The sequence below is a fragment of the Poecilia latipinna genome, unplaced genomic scaffold, assembly GCF_001443285.1.
Source record: "Poecilia latipinna isolate Pla-1442-1.1 unplaced genomic scaffold, P_latipinna-1.0 Scaffold729, whole genome shotgun sequence".
Classification (NCBI taxonomy): Eukaryota; Metazoa; Chordata; class Actinopteri; order Cyprinodontiformes; family Poeciliidae; genus Poecilia; species Poecilia latipinna.
Window position 1 is genome coordinate 66,318 of NW_015113345.1, and position 20,525 is coordinate 86,842.

Sequence of the window (20,525 nt, forward strand, 5' to 3'; positions counted from 1 at the left end):
TATATATATATATATATATATATATAGGGATTTTATAAAGCCAGTACTGGTTATATTTTTGTTTGGATACCTGCTTATTTTGAGGTTAAAAGTCTGTAATTTATAATTTGTGGTTTCCGTGTAGAATACCCACCATGTGGTCCAGAGGAGTTTCGCTGTGCCAATGGACGTTGCCTCAACCAGAAGAAGTGGGAATGTGACGGCGAGTTTGACTGTCCAGATCACTCTGACGAAGCTCCCAAAAACCCTAACTGTGTAGACTCTGGTAGGATCTCGATAAGTTTATTTTTTCATCCAAAAGCTAATACTCTGGCTTCAAAGATAAAACCATTACCATGATTTAAAGTCCTTGTTCTGGGACGCCAGAGAACGTTCCTGAGTGACCAGAGTTTTTTTTTTATTTTTTTTTTTTTTTTAAGCTTGACCAAATGTTATTTTTTTGGTGAAAAAATAACATTTGAGAAGCTATTAAATGTCTGCTAAGCAGCCAACCAGTCAGGTTATCCATTGCATTTTTGTTATCTTAGCAGCAGTAGAAAAAATGGCTTCTGACCAAATGTAAACACCCAAATGCTGAGAAGTGATGTTATTATTAAGCTAAGTGACTGACTTCCCACATGACCTAGCTCAACTCAAATTTGTGTGCCATTTATTATGTCATATATTAATAAAAATGTTAATATTTTTCTCTCTTATAGCTCAAAAAAGTAAATAGCTGGATCAGTAATTGGTAAAGAACAGATTACTGGTTACTCTGTAAAGCTGCATATTTCACTATTCTACACTGTTAAGCATCAGAGACATATGTCTATAGAGAATGTATGTTTCTTTTACTAGCCTCCTTGGGATAATTCATCATTTGCAAACTAGTAAAAACATAGGTTTTTGTACCAAGTTTTTGTCCGAGAAAAAAAAAAATCATGTTACTTATCACATCGACTCTGTGCATCTGTGATTTCAGAGAGGATCTGTAACGAATCTTCCTTCGTGTGCCACAATAAGAAGTGTTTGAACGAAACTCTGCTGTGCGACCGGAACGATGACTGTGGCGATGGCTCTGATGAACGCAACTGCTTCATCAACGAGTGCCTGAACAGCAAGCTGAGCGGCTGCTCGCAGCTCTGCGACGACCTCAAAATCGGCTTTAAAGTAAGACGTCGCACTTATCGTTGACCGGTCTGCGCAGCACTTTTAGCTGCTTTTAGTATGAATAGAACTTTGAACTTTAAAGTACATTGGTTGAAATTTCAAATTTTCACTTTTTAATGTTGGTCTGCCAGAAGCTTAGCTACAAAAACTTCTCATACCTTCACTGCGAGCACAGAGTGAGCAGAGATAATATTTGCTGTTTGTTGAAGCGGACCCGGTTATAAAAAGATCTGAAGCCCGTCTCTTCAGGTTTACAGTTACGCAACATGAAATTTTGTTTTGGCCCTCATTCCTGAAAGGAGGGAGGCCCCGTCTTGGGACAGCTTGAACTCTGTGTGAACCGCTACATCTGTGGTGTGCAGTGTGTTAGGGCAGGGCTTCTTCTACGACCAACAAACACTTTGTACCCGTTTTTATTTACCTACGTAATTTCGTTCTGTTTAGTGATCGAGTTTGGTATCTGGGTAAACCTCGATATTACACGGAAACATAAAAGCGGTCATTTCCTTGCACGGGACAAGAGTAAACGTGAGGGATGCTCGAATGACACTTTGACGCATGTGCTCTGCTGTTGGTCCCTGCAGTGCAGATGCCACCCCGGCTTCCAGCTGAAGCGCAATGGGAAGACGTGTGTGGACATAGACGAGTGCACGACCACCTACCCCTGCTCTCAGCACTGCCTGAACACGCACGGCAGCTTCCACTGTCTCTGCGTGGACGGCTTTGAAGTCAGCCCCAACGACCCCACCATCTGCAAGTCCACGTCGGGTAAAGGCAGTCACGAAGTGTGATTTCTAACTCACTACTTGCACAATGTGTAGCTCAGTCCTGAGTGGTGTTGTTTTGGATGGTGCTTGTGTGCAGAAGTGGAACCCTACCTGATTTTTGCGAATCGCTACTATCTGAGGAAGCTCAACCTGGACGGTTCCAACTACACTCTTATAAAGCAGGTGGGATGTCTGGCTCTCTGTTTGGAGAAATGTTTGTGTCCTCGTTGTTTGCTTGTTATGTAAAGATAACTATTAATCCTAATTTATTGTTTTTAATCAGGGCCTTAACAATGCAGTAGCACTGGACTTTCACTATGCAGAGCAGATGATCTACTGGACAGACGTGACCACTCAGGGAAGCATGATCCGACGGATGCAAATGAACGGCACCAACATGGAGGTCAGGACTTCAGTGGTTCGATTTGTGACTATTTTTCAGCTTTCGTTAGCAATGCAAGTAAAACTTAATTCTTTTACTGTTTTTGACCGATCTGGTAGGTTTTGCACCGAACCTCCCTGAGTAATCCCGATGGCCTGGCAGTGGACTGGGTCGGCGGAAATCTGTACTGGTGTGACAAAGGTCGTGACACCATCGAGGTCTCGAAGCTTAACGGTGCCTACCGGACTGTGCTGGTCAACAGCGGCCTAAGGGAGCCGCGGGCTGTCGCTGTGGACGTCCGCTATGGGTGAGCAACGTTATTTTAACTCGCGACGATGACGATCCTTGCTTTGAGTATCTTTAATGTAAGTGAATCTGTGCCTTCTGCTGGTTAGATACCTTTACTGGTCCGACTGGGGGGATAACCCTCACATCGGGAGGATTGGGATGGACGGCACAGACAGAAAAATTATCATTGAGGATAAGATCACCTGGCCCAACGGACTGACCTTGGACTTTGTCAACGATCGGATTTACTGGGCGGATGCCAGAGAGGACTATATTGAGTTTGCCAGCCTGGACGGAACCAGCAGACACACAGGTAATGGTTCAGAAATGACAGAGATGTTTGTTGCCAAACTTGGTTTATTTCGAAGAAAAAGAAAATATAAAACAAAAACAATACATACATGTCTGAAAAAAAATAGATTGATAAATAATGTTCACATCTTTGATTTGCCAAATCAAAACTTTAGCATTTTTCCACCTAACTGATTGGTTTTCAGGTTTATGTTCCAGAAAATAGAAAAACTAAATGTTGTCTCCCCTGGTTTAGTACTCGAAACATCAAGCAAGCTCGTCTCTGAGGACATGAGGGTTCCACATGGTTCATAATTAACAAGCAACTCAGAAATGTATTTCAACCCAAGGCCATTTAGTGCTTTATGGACCAATTGCAGAACTATAAAGACTATCCTTTTATAACTAAGGAGCCAGTGCAGTGATTTATGATCCAATGCGACATATTTTCCCATTTGTTGGTCTGGACTCTGGCAGCTGCATTTTGGGTAATGCCTGTTCGTTTTGTTTGTTTTATTTTACAGAGACCAGTAAAGACACTTTTTTTCTGTGTCCTGTTTTGACATGAAACTCTTTATTATGGCAATGGTTTCAAGATTATGCTAAGTAAGGTTTTAAGTGCAACTCTGCTCCAGCACACCTGAATCAAATAATTGGCTCTTAACTCAATAATTTTGTTCAGCTGTGTTAGTGCAGGGATTCATCTAAAACCTGCAGGACTGTAGAATTTGAGGACTAGGGTTGGTGACTCCTGGTCTAGTTAAACATGGAGGTCACGTAGATGTTAAGTAAAAGTGGCTCGAGAATACACCCATGAGGGATCCCACAACTGAATTTTGATGCCCCGTCTTTATAATTCATAAACTGCCTTTTTAATCATTTTTGCCATTTATAACAGTATGAATATGGGCCTATAGTTACTCGTTATTGATGCAACAAACTATATGCGTGTTAAATGAAAAATATATATATTTTTCATTTAAAAAAAAAAATATTTTTTAAAATATATATACATTGTTTACATCATTCAGCGTAATCTCACAGCAGCCTGGTGGTCTTCCCGTCTACTATTCCACTGAATCAGATGCCTTTTAACCACCATTGCAGCCGTTTGTGTGTTTGAAGAACGAGACTCAGATAAGGACAGACCGAAGGGCACTTTGGGCTAATGCGACTAATATCTGAACTTGATCCCAGGCTTTAAACCTGCTGTTAATGTATTAATTTTCTTAAAGCAGAATATCGATGAAAATCATTGCGGATTCATTTATTTATTTTTTCACTATTTAGTAGGCCTTTTGAAGGAGTGCCACCTGCTTTTTGTGTTTGCTCTGCCAGATGTGCGTGTCTGAATTGCTGCTGCCCGTTTATTTAACACGGCGACCCTCAAACACAGAGAGCATGCATGAGACGCCGCATGTATGTCGCCACAAGGAAAAAAAAACAAGACGAGCAATTAGAGTGTAAAACTTAATGAGGTGTAGAAGCTGTTGCATAACAGGGATGTAATGGAGACTCTATCTCCATCACTCAGTTTTACATTAACAGAGCAGGAAGTTTCTCTTTCCTGTAACAACATCTCAGTGGGAAGAATAGGACTGTATGCGCTGCTATAGATTTCTTTATGTGCTTATTAAATTACTGTATGGATTTCTAATGTACATTATTGGTAGAAAGGGAAAGTCTGTGTGTGCCGTTTGTCCCCCATCTGTTGAGGAAAGCAGCTGTCGAATTTCAAAAACAACTTTTTTTTGAGGGGTAAAAGAAAGGAGAACATGTTCAATATTATCCTTAGTGCATTTTGAAAAGTGTTTGAATTCATATATGTGCTACTTTGTGGATTTAATAAAAGCTGTTTCCATTTAATGTAAGTTATGAAAACAGTTTCATTACCTCCTTGATATCACCAGCTTTTCTGTATTATTGTCCCGAAACTGGTTTTTGAAAGGAAAAGGCTGGCCAGTGCAGATTAATTTGATCTATAACTGAGATTTGAATGTTTTTATTATCACTTATCACTTTAATCCATCAAAAAATAACGGGAAGTAAGCTGATGTGTAATGGTTTGTTTCTTAAAGGCTGCCATCTGCTTTGTTTCATTTAAACAAGAATTACAGTACATGAATTTCATGTCATGTGTCAAATCATTTCATATTAAACCTGTTAAGTTAAAATCTGAAAGACCTTTGAGTTATTTTGGGTTTGCCTTTCAGTTTTCACAAGTAAATCCTCCAGGTCTCATCAAGTGAGAAGACACTGTTGTGACACTATTATGAATTTTCACACTGTTTACGCTTGTGACAAGATGAAAGTGGGTGGGGGAACAAAAAACAACAACTTTAAACTGACCTTGAAAACATGATCATATCTTTACTGTGGCCATTTGTGAGGGTCTGACCGGGAAACTGTGTTTGCTCTCACAGTTCTGAACCACGACATCCCTCACATCTTTGCCATGACGCTGTTTGAGGAGTACATCTACTGGACCGACTGGGAAACAAAATCCATCAACAGGGCGCACAAGACCATGGGAACCAACAAGACCACCCTGATCAACACCTTGCACCGGCCCATGGATATTCACATTTACCATCCCTACCGCCAGCCGCCAGGTAAGAGCTTGATAAAGCTTCAGTGCCTTTCGACGATAATTCACAACAGTTTTTCAAGACGCACTTTTAATGCCCTTCAGGTTTTTTTTTTGGCTTTCGCTGTTAAATTTTTTTTTTTTTATCTCTTCATCTCCGTCACAGTTCTCAAACATCCATGCCAGACAGACAACGGTGGCTGCAGCAACCTCTGCCTCCTCTCACCAGGAGGAGGATACAAATGTGCTTGTCCCACTAACTTCTATCTGGCCAGTGACCAGCGGACATGCATGTCCAACTGTACGGCCAGTCAGGTAAGCAGGCTGCGTGCTCAGCATCTAGTTGGAAGGGATAGAAAACTTTATATACTACAAGCGGCTTCCAGGTCTGACAAAATTCATCATATTTAGCTTAAATATCTGATATCCTGACCAGCACTGAAATACGCATGCCGCTTTAGTTAAAATTACCATCAAAACATGAAGGAAGAAAAAACAAAAACAAAAGCAATGCTGAACTAAAGGTCGTTCAATATGAACGGGTTTTGTTTTCTTTCACACAGTTTAGTTTCCTCTCAGTCTGTAGCTTTTGCAGCACACATATAAATTCAATTTAATCAGTCAGGACAAAGTGAAACTGATGCAACAACAAAAAAAAACTCTCCTCAGAACAGTTCTTGTGCTTTCATAGAAAATGCAGTTTTGAGCTGCAGACGCAACAGTTAGAAAACTGTTTGTCAAGTAGATATGTATGCACAGCAAATAGGCCACAATAGGTACACATTTATAAAAAAAAAAAAAGTGGAGATATGCAATCACAAAACAACTCTGATTACATATAGACCATAGGGAGGAGAGCAGCAGGAAAAATACCTGTATGGGACTTTGAAATGGAAAATGTGTAGGAATCTATGAAAAACAGTTGAATGGACCAGGGAAGCATTACTGTTCTGGTTTGAAGTTTAGTTGTTTTTATTGAAGTTCTGCTATACAATACATTAGAATTTTAAAATGCCAAACTCATTTTGTCCCGACTGCATAATTGAAACACCTGAGTTTCTATCATCTGCACTGATGCCTTGCGACTCCAGCCCTGCTCTCAGTTTGGATTCATTTCTCTCTCCGTTCCAGTTTGTGTGCAAGAATGACAAGTGCATTCCTTTCTGGTGGAAATGCGACACCGAGGACGACTGCGGCGACGGGTCAGACGAGCCTTCAGACTGTCGTAAGTATCTGAGGAAGAAGACGGATGGTGTATCATAACTAATGTAAAGGTGCTTGTGGTTGAGTTGAGCTCTCAGATATACTCATGTGGAGCAGAATGCTGATAAACCGTGTCTTATCTGTGACAGCGGACTTTAAATGCAGACCGGGACAGTTCCAGTGCGGTACAGGCATCTGCACCAACCCTGCTTATATCTGCGATGGAGATAACGACTGCCAGGACTTCTCAGACGAGGCCAACTGTGGTAGGTCTTTGTTTATTTATTTATTTATTTATTTGTTATTATTAGCAGCTATATTATGCCAGCAATATTACGTATCTTTAAGTGGGGAAAAAACCTTATAATCTTTGTTCCCAGATATTCATGTTTGCCTGCCCAGCCAGTTCAAATGTTCCCACCCGAACCGCTGCATCCCTGGGATCTTCCGATGCAACGGCCAGGAAAACTGCGGAGAAGGCGAGGATGAGAAGGACTGCCGTAAGTGACCCCTGTTTTACCGCTTTACTCGATTTAAATTGCAAACTAACATTAATTGTATTCCCCTCCCTCACCCCCTCCAACAGCTGAGGTTACATGTGCTCCCACCCAGTTCCAGTGTGCGATGACCAAACGCTGCATACCTCGCCTCTGGGTGTGTGACCGGGACAACGACTGCGCCGACGGCTCAGACGAACCAGCCAACTGCAGTAAGTTCACTGACCGGAGGAGATCACTCCGACGTGCCTTTTGCGAATGCCGCTCACCGTCGTGCCCAAACGCTCGTCTTCCCCCGCAGCTCAAATGACGTGCGGTGTGGACGAGTTCCGATGCAAAGACTCCGGGCGCTGCATCCCCGCACGCTGGAAGTGTGACGGCGAGGACGACTGTGGCGACTCGTCCGACGAGCCGAAAGAAGAGTGCGGTAGGAAATTTTTGCCCCCTAAGAGAACCCCGTGTGGCAGATTTTTTTTCATTTTTTTTTTTTTTTTTTTTTGCTTGCTGCAACTTATGCTTGTAAACTGTGCAGCTGAGAGGACTTGTGAGCCCTACCAGTTCAGATGCAAGAACAACCGCTGTGTGCCGGGCCGCTGGCAGTGCGACTACGACAATGACTGCGGGGACAACTCGGACGAAGAGAAATGCCGTAGGTGTCTCAAAAGCTAATGCCTCTGCACTTCATCCTCTCTACGCCTATTTGCTCACTCTGTCCACCGCCAGTAACCCATTGCGCATCATCCGCCAGCAACGAATTCAACTTTCTCCTTTTCACGTCTTAACAAATCGATGATCCTGAATGCAAATTCATTGCATTGACGTTTCTGAAGCATCTCACCTCATCTGACATTTGTTTCATTTCATACTGTCCTGTTGGTATGAGCCAGAGGTAAGTCGTTCCACCTCCCATTATCAGCGCCGTGTCTGTCGTGTGTCACCTCCACTTCCCCAGCCTGACCCGTGAGAGTCTGCAAGCAGATCTGCAAATCTGTCCATTTCCCAAAGTTTTAGTTGTCCTTTATTGACGGACTTCCAAAGTTAATGGTTTTTGTTTTTTTCAAAATTGAGAAGACGGCAACACAAAAGAAAGAAAAGATATCTCTGTGCAGTCTCTCACATAAACCTCTGAAGTCTTGTCTACCCGTACATGTGTTGCATTCTTGTGCGTTGTGCTCGAAGCTTGCTCACCTGACTTCTGTCAGCATTTGTTAGTGACGCAAGCCTCCCTTTCTGCAGAGCCTCGTCAATGTTCAGAGAGCGAGTTCGCCTGCACGAACGGCCGCTGCATTGCCGGGAGATGGAAGTGTGACGGAGATCATGACTGCGCTGATGGATCTGATGAGGTGAGGGGCGTGATGGCGGTGGTGAGGTTTCATGTGCTCCTGTTGAGGAACGCCATGAATACGTTTTTACTTCGCTTGACGTCAAAGGAAATGTTATTCCTCTTTTTTTGCTTAACTTTTTTTTTTCTGTTTTTCAGTGAAACTTACTGGAGGTTCGATTTTGTTTGAACTTTTAAATTTGTACGTGGAAATAATTTTCTCCGTTTAAAAGTAAACCAATTAAAAATAAATCTTTACAACTTAACCCTCGTCACCCAGCAGTTAAAAAAAAAAGTGTTTATGTTTGTGCAAAAAAAAACAAAAAAAACTGAAATGCAGACTTTTTTTTTTTACAAGAATGTGGAAAATATGTGCCAATAATGAACAACAAAAACAACTTGTTATGTTTGTACCACGCAAGAGGACCTGCATAACGTTTCTTCAGCAGATTAAGATGGCATTCTCCATCGAACGTCTTCTTCACTTTAATGAGTCAATAATTTATATGTAAAATTTATTTATTTATTTTTTGTTAAATACGATTTGCATCTTTATTTTATTTAGCTGTTTCTTTAACTTTAAAACCAAACTCCATAAAGTGTGACTTCATAGTAAAAGGAAAACATAGAGTTAAACGTGAGCCGAGTTTCATCCTGGAGCACAGCAGCGTCACTCTGAATCCATTCTAGCCTCTCGTCGTAAAACTGATTCTCAGTGCGTGTGTGTGTGTGTGTCGTCTTTAGCACGGCTGTGATTTGAAGTGTGACAACGACCAGTTCCAGTGTAAGAGTGGTCACTGCATCCCGATCCGCTGGAGATGTGACTCTGACCCTGACTGCATGGACGGCAGTGATGAGGAGAACTGCGGCAGCACTGGTGAGTCTTTTCTGGCGAGGATGTTGGATTATACCCCGTGGGTTTGCCTTAGAGACAAACCAAATAGTGATGCAATCTTTCTTCTCCAAGGTTTTTTCAGATTTTCGGATGCTCTTCTTGAGTCTAAATAACTTGGAGTGAGATTTAAGTGGCTTAAAAACATTCCTCTGAAATAGGTCAGCACAGTAGATCAAAGCGCAGTCTTCACCACGCTATCAAAATGTGCAGTGCCTGAATCACGCGGATACACTTGCAATAGTTGGTGGGATGCCATCTTCAAAGTTGGATGGACTTTAAATGATTTCAATAATCAGACTTCATGTTTTTTTTTCTTTTTTGTTTGTTTTTTTGTTAGTTTTAGAATTTCAATCACTAAGATTGGTAGATTGGCAGGGACAAAAAATAGAGAAAAATCAGGAAATGTGAACTAATCAAAACTCATATTTTTGTGCAATATTTAGCAACAGTAACTACACGACCAGAGTGAGAGGAAAAAGCTGCTTACGGTTTGAGAAAATCTGCAAAAGGCCTTGAAGAAGCTTGAAGGAATGTTCAAAACGTATTTAAGGATTGCTTGCTGCTGCTTGGACAGTGGATTTTGCATCAACCTGTTACTTCCTTTGTTAGCTTAATTTGAGAAACTTGATCTTATTCAAGACTGATAAAAAAAAAAAAAAGACCTTTCTTTTCCGTTTCTCAGCTGGACGTCACTGTCCTCAAAATGAGTTCCAGTGCAACAACACTCTGTGCAAACCACTCGCCTGGAAGTGTGATGGGGAAGACGACTGTGGTGACAACTCTGATGAGAATCCAGAGGAATGCAGTGAGTTGATCTTTTTAGTCCCACACTTTCTAAATGTCTCGTTCGCTGTTGTCTTCTGACCCGTTTCTTCTTTTTTTGTTGTCGTTGTTGTTGTTTCTCTCTTGTGTCTCGTCCGTTCTTCCTCCCAGGGAGATTCCAGTGTCCTCCTACCAGAGTCTTCCGGTGCCTGAACGACCGCGTGTGTCTGCACATGTCGAGGAGGTGCGACGGCGTTAATAACTGTGGGGACGGCTCAGACGAATTAAACTGTGGTGAGAAGTGGAGCTGTTCAGAGGAGCGGCAACATATTCACATTCTTTGTGGGATTTTCTTCTCAAAAACGTCTAAGGGGCGTGAAAACCTTTTCACGGAAGTGTCTGATTAGAAAAGAACCTCTTCTTCGTCAGCTTGGATTATTACCGACGTGTCCGCGATTGCATTTTTCAGAGGCCCACCAAGCGACTCCTACGTGTGAGAAGGATGAGTTCTCGTGCTTCAACGGCCGATGCATCAGCTCCAACCTGCGCTGCAACTTCTTCAATGACTGCGAAGACTTTGGCTCCGATGAGATCCAGTGCAAAACAGGTGCTTCCTTCCTGACCCGGCGTCCACGCTTTGAGACGCAGAAACTCAGAATTCCCCGTCTCATCTTTAAATTGCTCGTTTAATCTCAGACAAAAGGCTGAACGACTGTCGCAGCAACAGCACCCAGTGCGGCAACGTGGACGAGGCGCAGTGCATCACCAACGGCACGGACTCCTTCTGCTCCTGCAAAAAGGGTTTCCAGAAGACGGGGCACCACACCTGTGGAGGTACGATTAAGACTGAAGTAACCGGTTTGTAATATTTCGCTGGCATTAACGTTTTCCTTTGGCTCTTCGTCTCTCAGATAAAAACGAATGTTTAGAGTTTGGAGTTTGCTCCCAGATCTGCAACAACACCAAGGGTTCCTACAAATGCAGCTGCCACAAGTACTTTACCAGGATCAATGACACTTGCAAGGCTGACAGTAAGGATAATCCGGTCGTTGTTGTTGTTGTTTTTTTTGTTTTTGTTTTTTTTTACCTCTTAGATTTTATTTCAAATGCTTTGGTGCATTTCTCAAAACAGTTGGTGCAAACTGCCAAGCCTGATCAATTACCTGGCGAAGCGAGTCGCTTAATCAAAACGGACAATTCAATAACATCATCGGCGTCAGCAGAATGAAAAGTCCTGACGCCGTGTTTATGAACAAGATTATCGAACGTCTTTGTCAGGTTTTCGTTATGATAGTTCACTCTGTTCTTCCAATGCAAAGAAATCTGATCTAGGCTGCACCACCTCACACTAGTCACTATTTGCACAGACATTTGAAACCTACAGTTACATTTTATGTAATGGGGGTAAAAAGGAGACTGGCTACTTAGGTTTCCCATGTTCACTGCAGGCTCTTTGTAATTCTAATTTAAGCAAACTAGAAAAGTACAAACTTTTTAAGAACCAGCCTCTGTATTAAGATGTACACAATTGTAAGCGATATTGCAGTTTATCTTGAAAACGAATCGGACCGTGCGCAGCACCGGAAATCATTCTTGCACGTCCAGACGCTCCTTTCTGTCTTCAACGAGATTCGCTCCTGGCAAAGCAGCAACGAAAGTATCCGCCCTCTGCAGAACAAACGACTAGATGTTGTGGAGGATGAGCCAACAGTTATGAAGATTGTTCTACTGATTGGAAAAATGCACCAAAATATATATATAAAAAACAAAACTGTAAAACCTAAAAGATTTTAAGAATCGCTGCTGTACCTTCTTCCTCCGCTCCTCCAAGGCATGAACAGCAGTCGACAGATCCTATACATAGCTGACGACAATGAAATCCGCAGCCTGGATCCCGGCATGCCCAACTGGCGCTACGAGCAGATCTTCCAGGGCGACGCCAGCGTGCGAATCGACGCCATGGATTTGCACGTCAAAAGCAACCGTATCTTCTGGACCAACTGGCACACTGGCCGCATCTCCTCCTACGAGCTCCCGGAGCCGTCCTCGTCCTCATCCTCATCCTCGTCGTCCTCCTCAAACTCTCACGGCAACCGCCGGCAGAACGAGGGCGGCATCACCAACCTGCAGGTAAAGCTTGTAAACAATCTGAAGATGTGTCGCTTTAGAAAGGAAAAAAAAAAAAAAAAAACGTTGCTAAGTTTTTTTCTGTTCACATCCAGATCAGGGAGCTGAAGATGCCCCGTGGCATAGCAGTGGACTGGGTGGCAGGAAACCTGTACTGGACAGACTCTGGTCGAGACGTGATCGAAGTGGCTCAGATGTCGGGGCAGCACTGCAAGACCCTCATCTCTGGCATGATAGATGAGCCGTATGCTATTGTAGTGGACCCACAAAGAAGGTCAGAGAGATGCCTGATTTATAATCTATACTACCTTGTACTGGTACTCTTAACTTTTTTTTTTTTTTTTTGATTTTTACAAAAGGAATCTTCAATGTGGTATTGAGGATTTATTTGACAGACAAACACAAAGTAGTCTAAAATGTTTGAGTAGAGCTGAGAAGGTGCTTGTGTTTTATAATTTGACCAATATCCGATCAAATGTGGGAGAATTTAAAGATGTACTAGGACTTTTGCACTCATTTTTTCAATTTTGCCATATTTCTGAGCCTTGCGACTGTGTGTTGTGTCTCTTTAGCACCATGTACTGGGCAGACTGGGGAAACCATCCTAAAATCGAGACGGCTGCCATGGATGGCACTCTTAGGCAGACTCTCGTTCAAGAAAACATCCAGTGGCCCACAGGTCAGCGCCGTTTGAGCGTTGAATGATCCTTTCAGGTCCAAAATGTTCCAAACCGATGAAAGCCCCTTACATTTCTTTCATTTTCATTCTGCTGCTGCAGGATTAGCCGTGGACTACTTCAACGAGCGTCTTTACTGGGCCGACGCTAAACTCTCGGCCATCAGCAGCGTTCGCCTGGACGGCTCGGACCCCGTCATCGCCATCTCTGGCATCAAAAACCGTTGAGTCGCACGTCTGAGTAGAACCCAGAAAACGTAACGGCGCCACATCGGTTCATTGTCTGAATGCTTTTCTCCCGTTTTTATCTCATTTTCAGACCTGCTCCACCCTTTCAGCATTGATATCTTTGAGGACTACATCTACGGTGTCACGTACATGAACAACTTTGTCTTCCGGGTCAACAAGTTTGGCAAAGGCCCGATGGAAAACCTCACAACAGGCATCAACCACGCCACTGACATAGTTCTGTACCACCGATACAAGCAGCCAGACAGTGAGTGGGGAATCATCTTTAAGCCATAATTTGCACTTTTACAGACACTGAAGTCTCTTACTTGGCGTGTAATTTATTTCTGCACCAGTACCTAACCCGTGCGACAAGAAAAAGTGCGAGTGGCTGTGTCTTCTGAGCCCCAGCGGCCCCGTTTGCACCTGCCCCAACAACTACGTCGCTGACAATGGCACTTGCGTGGAGAGACCGAGCCCCACCTCGTCATCTTTCAGTAAGTCCAAGCATACATATCACTCACATTATGCGGCATCTCATCTATGGTTTAAAAAGAAGGGGAAAAAAAGGGGTTTAAATGCTGCATTATAAATGATGTCTCCACCCTCCTGTACTCTCTCTGCAGCTCCTCCATCAGAGCCCTGCAGCATCCAGTGTCTGAACGGCGGGAGCTGCTTCTTCAATGCCTATCAGGTGCAGAAGTGTCGCTGCCAGCCCAGCTACGTTGGCGCGCGATGCGAGGTCAACCAGTGCAGGGACTACTGCAAGAACGGAGGCACCTGCACCTCTTCCCATACAGGTAGACTCATTCGGTGTGAGGATTTCCAGCCAGACATAAATATACATAGATAAATCTATGTCTGCCTATGTCCCCCCCCCAAAAAAAAGAAGTTAAATTCGCTAACAGTTAATTGAGATTTATCCATGTTTTTTTTTTTTAAAGCAGAACAAACATTCTATGGGCTGCGATTGCCTTTAGAGCAGGTAGTGATGACTTTATTCCTGGAACGTTTAGTTTGTGCATCTTTCGTTTTCTCAAAACGTCTGAAAAACGCATTTACAGCCAAGATTGGTGTAAATAAAACACTGGCCACCGTCTCTTTCTTATTTGTTTCTCTTATTTGAAAACAACAATCTTAACTTAATTTAGAATCTGTTTCACATCAAAATCACAAAATTATTTCATTTGTAATTAACACAGATAACAAATTCAGGTAGTAAAGTTTATTTTCTTGAAGAACTGCAACTCTTCAAGCAGTTGTAGTGAATTAGTTTGACATGTATTGAAGACTAGAACGTGATTTTTTTTTTCTTACTTTGTTTAATTTGTTGTGTGTGATAAACTCACTCGCTTTGAGTGAAAACTAAAATAAAAATTGGGGCGAGAATGAAGTCGGTGATTGTAATCGTACTTTTTTCAGGAGGGGTGACGGGGATTATCTTGAAGCTCCTGTTTAACAACTGAAATGGTTCTGCAGGCACACCGACTTGCAGATGTCCCAAAGGCTTCACAGGGCCGAACTGCAACCTCCACACCTGCCAGGATTACTGCCTGAATGGTGGCAGCTGCTTGGTCAGCATGGGCAACCAGCCAACCTGCAGCTGCAAACCCGAGTACCAAGGAGACCAGTGCCAGTACAGTAAGTGGCAGCACCTCCAAATAAATTCTCTTCCAAGGCATCGAGGTTATAGATAGTTTGTGCAAGGGATTTAGTGTTACTTTTTAAATAAAGAAATATGTCATATTTAATCAAATGTTTAAGTTAATTTTATTCACAAATTGAAAATGACACTCAAAAGTGTGACGGATAACTGATTACTTTTCAGTTCTCTTTTGAGCAGCGTCCTTCTAAACACAAGAGTGGGAAAAAAAACAAACAGTTTTCCACACTTTCTGTGCTCTGGCGTTTAGACATTTCTGTTTGCCTACATTGCAAAACCCACAGGAATTAAAAAATAAATAAAAATTCAGACTCTAGTCTGTTGAGTGTCAATATTTACATAAACTGAACTGTTTTAAAGTTGCAGTGTGTGGTTTATTCTTCTCACCAAGCCCTCTTTCTTTCATCAGGTAAATGCGAAGGCTTCTGTCAAAACGGTGGGACCTGCTTGCAGACCTCCAACGGCACCAAGCTGTGTCAGTGCCCCACCCAGTACACGGGACACCAGTGCGAGCTCGACAAGTGTCAGTTCTGTGGAGACGGCAAGTGTTTCACGCAGCGCACCGGGGAAATCGCCTGCAAGTAAGGAAGCTGAGGAGACAGAACTCTAGAAAGACAAAAAAAAAAAAAAAAAAAAATTTTAATTTTAAACACAAATTTGAAGCTTTCATTTCTGTTCTTACGTTTAAATTATAATTTTTTTTAAGTAAATGAGCTTTTCTGTGATATTCCACTGGTTTCTTTTTTGTTTTGTTTTGTTAAATTGCTCACTTTATAACAAGCTGAACTCTCTCTCTCCACGTGTCCATGTAGCTGCACCAATGGTCAGACCCACTCCACCTGCTACAGTTGTTTAGACTACTGCGCTCACGGCCAGTGTTCATTCGATACCCGCACTCAGCTTCCTACATGCAGGTAAGATCCGTATCCAAACCCGTGACAACCCCCTCCTCCTCTTCTGTTTGTCTGACTCCCTGGTCGTTATTATCAGGTGTCCTTCTGGATGGTCAGGATACCGATGTGACGTTGCGTCTTCCTCTGTGGATTCTTCTGATGCCGCCAGTGGTGGTAAGTCGATAAACGCCTTGTGCTAACAAAAAACTGCCCTTTGGTATCGTTTGCTCAGGCTGTTTGCTCCTCACAGTTTCCGCCTCCGTTGTGATTCCAATCCTCTTGCTGCTGCTGCTGGCGCTGCTGGTTGTTGGCGCCATCTTGTGGTACAAGCGGAGAATGCGTGGGTGAGTACTGAATTTAAAAAAATAAAGAAAAAGCATATTTTTTGGGGGGAGGGGGGGACTCGACTTCCATTTTTCATCCTTTTCTCTCCAGCTTCTCTCTCTGTGTTACATTCTGATAACAGCATCTGTCTCCTGTCTCCCAGGTTTCTGTCCTCGGGCAAATCTCGCTCTCAGTGCTCGCGGTAACTCGATAGGGCTAAATAATTCCCCCGTAGCTTCTCCTTTCGATATAGTGTGGATATATAGTGGCTTTGCTTTTTTTTTTTATCCATTTTATTTCTCTATTCTTTAAGTCAGTTTGTATTTGCTTGCCATTTCCCCGTTTGCCTCCTAACCACCCCTGTGAGGGATTCCCCATCAGCAGCTGCATGGGGAACTGAACTTTTTACACCTTTTCGCCATCTCCATAACTTTTCATGTTGTGTTTAAGTGTGTAAATGTCGGCCTTTATGTGCTTGCAAGGATACTCAGCTGTGAATTTATAAAAAAAAAAAATGTTCAGAAGCTGCAAAGAGCTGGATATTTGCAACGTCCAGCATTCTCTGCAGAAGACATGCTGCTGTATACCTGATCGTTTTAATCAAATGGCCTTTTTAAAAAAATAAAAAAAAATTAAATAAAAAGGCTCATTTGACCTTAAATGATTGTCTTGTTTGTATGAGCTGTGTAAAGATAGTTACGTCAATACCTGATTTCATTTAACTTGTCTCCCTTTTGGCTTTATTTGACTCGCGTTTTCTCCCGAAGAGCTGCAGATTTTATGCTTTTGAATAAAGACGATTGATGACGGCGTTTCTCGCTCTGCAGCGCAAAGGGATTCCAGCATCACCGGATGACAAACGGAGCCATGAATGTTGAGATCGGGAACCCGGCCTACAAGATCTACGAAGGAGATCCCGACGACGACGCCGGGGAGCTGCTAGATTCAGACTTCACTTTGGACCCAGATAAGGTAACGACGGAAAAACCCTCTGGAGAAATCATTGAAGCTAGATAAACCTACAGGCAAACCTCCACACACCAGAATATCTTGGAAAAGATTTGTTTTAAATAAAAAAAAAGTTCTGAATTAAGCGCTCTAAATCTTGCCTTCTGCGTCGTGTAACAAGATGAGCAACCTTGTAATCTCGTGTGCCCGGCAGCCCACCAACTTCACCAACCCTGTGTACGCCACCCTGTACATGGGCGCCCACAACAGCCGCAACTCTCTGGCCAGCACGGACGAAAAGAAGGAGCTTCTGTCCCAGGCCGACGAGGACATGAATGACCCGCTGGCGTAGAGCTCAGCCGGGATTGATCTCTGCCGACGTCGCCCCGCCTCGTCCGACCCTGAGCTGAGCCAGCGAGCTCCCTCTTTTTCTCTCACTCTCTCTCTCTCTATCATCATATGCCTTTACCAGCTGAAAAGAAAAGCAACAAAGGAGAAAAACAACCGCAAGAACTCTGTACAAAATGTATAAAAATGAAGGACTACTTTTTTAAGTGATTGCAGTATTATATTTTGTTCCTTGACATAGAAAAAACAAACAAAAAAAAATAACCGGTGAGGGAAAACAAACCATTTTATAGACGTTTTATCGGTTCTTTTTAATTTTGTTCACTTCCTCTTTACATATAGCCACTACCTCTGTGCAAATGTAAAAGATGGAGAGAGACACGGCTGTGGAGCAGATGTCATGTTTTTATTTTTTATTTTTATTTTTTTGGGGGGTATGAATTGGGCTGGGGGTGGGGGGGTGGGGGAGCAAGGGAGTATCGTTCCATCCTGGAGGAAGAAGTTGCCAAGTGTTTAGTTGCTCAGAAGAGTAATGTCAGTGCTCACCACGAATGCTTCCTGGATGCTTTCCACTTTAGATGTGCATGTTTAGTTTGCTGCCGGAAGGATGCACACCAAGGACTCAGCAGCAACATTCAAGTGATTGTCTTTTACCTCCTTGCACAGACTAAAGTTATATATATATATAAAAAAATCTATATTTCCATATATATAAAATATATATATATATGAATCTATTAACAAAGTGTCTTGAAAATATTACCCAGGAATACAAACAAACAGTAACAAATAGCAGTCTGTACTTTTTTAACATTTTATTTTTAAAGTCCTTGTGTAATCTTTGTCAGCAACAATGAATGATTCAATTGCAGTTTTTTTTTTTGTAGCGTTTAAAGAGGATGATTGTAAGTCCACATTCCTGGATTTAACAGAAAAAAAAAAAGGAAAAAAAAATCCAGGAATGGCTATCTGTGGCCTTGGGTTTGTTTTATTATTTTTATTCTTTAGATATCTGTGGGACGTGATGGGAGCGGTGACACTGCTCCACATAGTTTGTTTTAGAGGGGGGGGGGGAAGAGGCAAAATTGTCTGAATTCACTGAAAACGAGCAGAGGTTGCATTTTAGGTTTTTTTTTTTTTTCTCCGTTCCTTGTCTTTTGATTGTACACTTTCAGGAAAGGCCAGGGAGACCGACTGATGGTACGACGTGTGAGATTGAATTCTTTTTTTTTTGTTTTAGGTTTAACTGTAATTTAGCTAAATGCTCAAAGAGCATCCATTCCAAGTAGCGAGACTGATTCGTTCCTGATGAGCGTTTTTTTTTTTTCTTTTTCTTGTTTTGCTTTGCTGCTAACCTTCTGTTTGTCTCAGTGTTGCACACTGTGCTGCTTTTTAAAACCGTCAGCCATACCTGCCATATCACACCGTGTGGTGCTCAAACTCAAAACACACACACACACACAGAGGAACGTCTGGCTTTACCCTTCACTTAACAGTATTCATCACCTTTTTAAGTTTTAACATTCTGTTCAAAATGACTCGTGTAAACTAGAACAATCATGTCTAATTTGGTTGGAGGATTTCTTTGGTAGCAAAAAGCCCACAGGTTTGTGGATCTGATTGTTATAATTTTATTTTATTTTTTTGATATAAGAAATTAAATGGATTTTTCTAGTAGAAATGTACAACGGCCCTGTCTGTCATTTGGAGAGAATCTTAGTTGATCTTAAGAAATAAAACACAAAGATGTAGAAATTGTTTGAATGTTGCTTCGTCAAAGAAAGGAAGCCAAAAACTTTTTTTTTTTCCATGACCCTGCAGTCTGATGAAGGTTCTTATTCAACATGTTTATTAAACAGAAAGTGTCACCTTTCAGGCACTTGATGATCCCAGAAATATATTTTCTTTCTCTACAAAGAACATTCCTTGATTATTTTTTTTTAAAATTTACATTAATAAAACCTTTCTTGTAAAGAATAGTGTCTCATACTATTTTAAGCCAAAGCATGTAGTGTAAGAACAAATCATTTGCCATGACTTAAACAAAAGCTTAGAAACACACACGTACCGATGCATCTTAGTAAATCAGAATATCACGAAAGCGCTAATTGATTTCAGGAATTCAATTTAAATCCATGAAAAAACAAGCAGATTTTTTTTTTTCTGCGCGTTTATTCCGTTTCTTGGAAAATCTGAAGAATTAAATTGACTCAACAGAATTTTTTTTATATAGATAGAATATGCAAACATATAGCTACAGTTATAGACGACCAGCTAATCTGAAGGAGTCACCGATGTACAGACTGCCGTATCCCAGTAAAATAAAAAGTTGGAAGGAAGGAGAACGGTCGGAAGATCAGGTCCACAGGCATCAGAGATCGTCACTGGCTTCTAGAAGATTCTGAATCAAAGCTCAGTTTGGGTCGGCGCTTCAAGAGAAACCACACACAGACGACTCCAGAGCCCCGAGTTACGAGAGGTCCGGGGGTAAAGGTTTCACAGGTGGTGGTGATTCGAAGAGCTGCGTTGTCTGCTGCCCAAGTCCAAAGTCTGTGTGGCCATCTGTCAGGATATTTGAGGATACCGGGCTTTAAAAACCTCACGTTGCTGACCCTCCTGCCCTAAACTGCGAGAGAACCACAGAGTATGGCCAAGACAAAACGGCAGATCCAATCATGCAGACGAGCTGAAGGACGGAATTGAAGCAGACGGTGTTTCATTGTTGTGCTACTAAACACCGAGTTCCTACATTTCTACATTAAAAATCTTTTTTTGTTGTTGGTCAAATATTCTGATTTTCCAAGAAACTAAGTTTGGATTTCTTTAGCTGCGAGCCACAATCGGCAAACCAAACAGAAATAAACACCTGAAATATAATGTTCTGTGTGCAATCGATCTATGAGTTTCACATTTTTAATTGACATATTGAAATAAACTAGATTTTGATCATATTCTAATTTATTGAGATGCATCTTATGGCCAATATCTTCCACATCGTGTGTGTAAATCTGGAGACCTCCTGGCAAATAAGTCACTTTCAAAATGCCACCTAAAGTGTGACAGGAAGTGTTGTCAAGATACATGAAGTAACATTCAATTGTTTTTCTTTTTACATTTGCTTGGATAACCGCCCCCCCCCACCCCACCCCCGACCTACCGAAGAAAAAACTCTCTCC

The 20,525-nt window shown here is 42.1% G+C and overlaps 1 protein-coding gene across 1 annotated transcript in view; it reads left to right on the plus strand.

Moving 5' to 3' along the window:
* Window positions 1-18,280, plus strand: part of LOC106955356 (low-density lipoprotein receptor-related protein 1-like) — a gene marked incomplete at its 5' end in the record, with an annotated part of 79,134 nt that extends 60,854 nt beyond the window's left edge. Inside the window, 37 exons of the mRNA XM_015045483.1 lie at window positions 125-265; window positions 962-1,149; window positions 1,734-1,917; window positions 2,014-2,099; window positions 2,200-2,319; window positions 2,418-2,605; window positions 2,694-2,899; window positions 5,301-5,489; window positions 5,631-5,779; window positions 6,596-6,689; window positions 6,817-6,933; window positions 7,048-7,167; window positions 7,254-7,376; window positions 7,466-7,591; window positions 7,697-7,813; window positions 8,401-8,507; window positions 9,230-9,362; window positions 10,063-10,185; window positions 10,314-10,436; window positions 10,612-10,749; window positions 10,839-10,976; window positions 11,054-11,173; window positions 11,974-12,272; window positions 12,365-12,543; window positions 12,842-12,948; window positions 13,049-13,168; window positions 13,265-13,441; window positions 13,530-13,670; window positions 13,800-13,973; window positions 14,653-14,814; window positions 15,246-15,417; window positions 15,649-15,750; window positions 15,827-15,903; window positions 15,980-16,073; window positions 16,217-16,255; window positions 16,881-17,025; window positions 17,216-18,280. Of these exons, the coding sequence (XP_014900969.1) occupies window positions 125-265; window positions 962-1,149; window positions 1,734-1,917; window positions 2,014-2,099; window positions 2,200-2,319; window positions 2,418-2,605; window positions 2,694-2,899; window positions 5,301-5,489; window positions 5,631-5,779; window positions 6,596-6,689; window positions 6,817-6,933; window positions 7,048-7,167; window positions 7,254-7,376; window positions 7,466-7,591; window positions 7,697-7,813; window positions 8,401-8,507; window positions 9,230-9,362; window positions 10,063-10,185; window positions 10,314-10,436; window positions 10,612-10,749; window positions 10,839-10,976; window positions 11,054-11,173; window positions 11,974-12,272; window positions 12,365-12,543; window positions 12,842-12,948; window positions 13,049-13,168; window positions 13,265-13,441; window positions 13,530-13,670; window positions 13,800-13,973; window positions 14,653-14,814; window positions 15,246-15,417; window positions 15,649-15,750; window positions 15,827-15,903; window positions 15,980-16,073; window positions 16,217-16,255; window positions 16,881-17,025; window positions 17,216-17,353 (5,156 nt within the window). The remainder of the gene's footprint in view (window positions 1-124; window positions 266-961; window positions 1,150-1,733; window positions 1,918-2,013; window positions 2,100-2,199; window positions 2,320-2,417; window positions 2,606-2,693; window positions 2,900-5,300; window positions 5,490-5,630; window positions 5,780-6,595; window positions 6,690-6,816; window positions 6,934-7,047; window positions 7,168-7,253; window positions 7,377-7,465; window positions 7,592-7,696; window positions 7,814-8,400; window positions 8,508-9,229; window positions 9,363-10,062; window positions 10,186-10,313; window positions 10,437-10,611; window positions 10,750-10,838; window positions 10,977-11,053; window positions 11,174-11,973; window positions 12,273-12,364; window positions 12,544-12,841; window positions 12,949-13,048; window positions 13,169-13,264; window positions 13,442-13,529; window positions 13,671-13,799; window positions 13,974-14,652; window positions 14,815-15,245; window positions 15,418-15,648; window positions 15,751-15,826; window positions 15,904-15,979; window positions 16,074-16,216; window positions 16,256-16,880; window positions 17,026-17,215) is intronic.
* Between the last annotated feature and the right edge of the window lie 2,245 nt (window positions 18,281-20,525).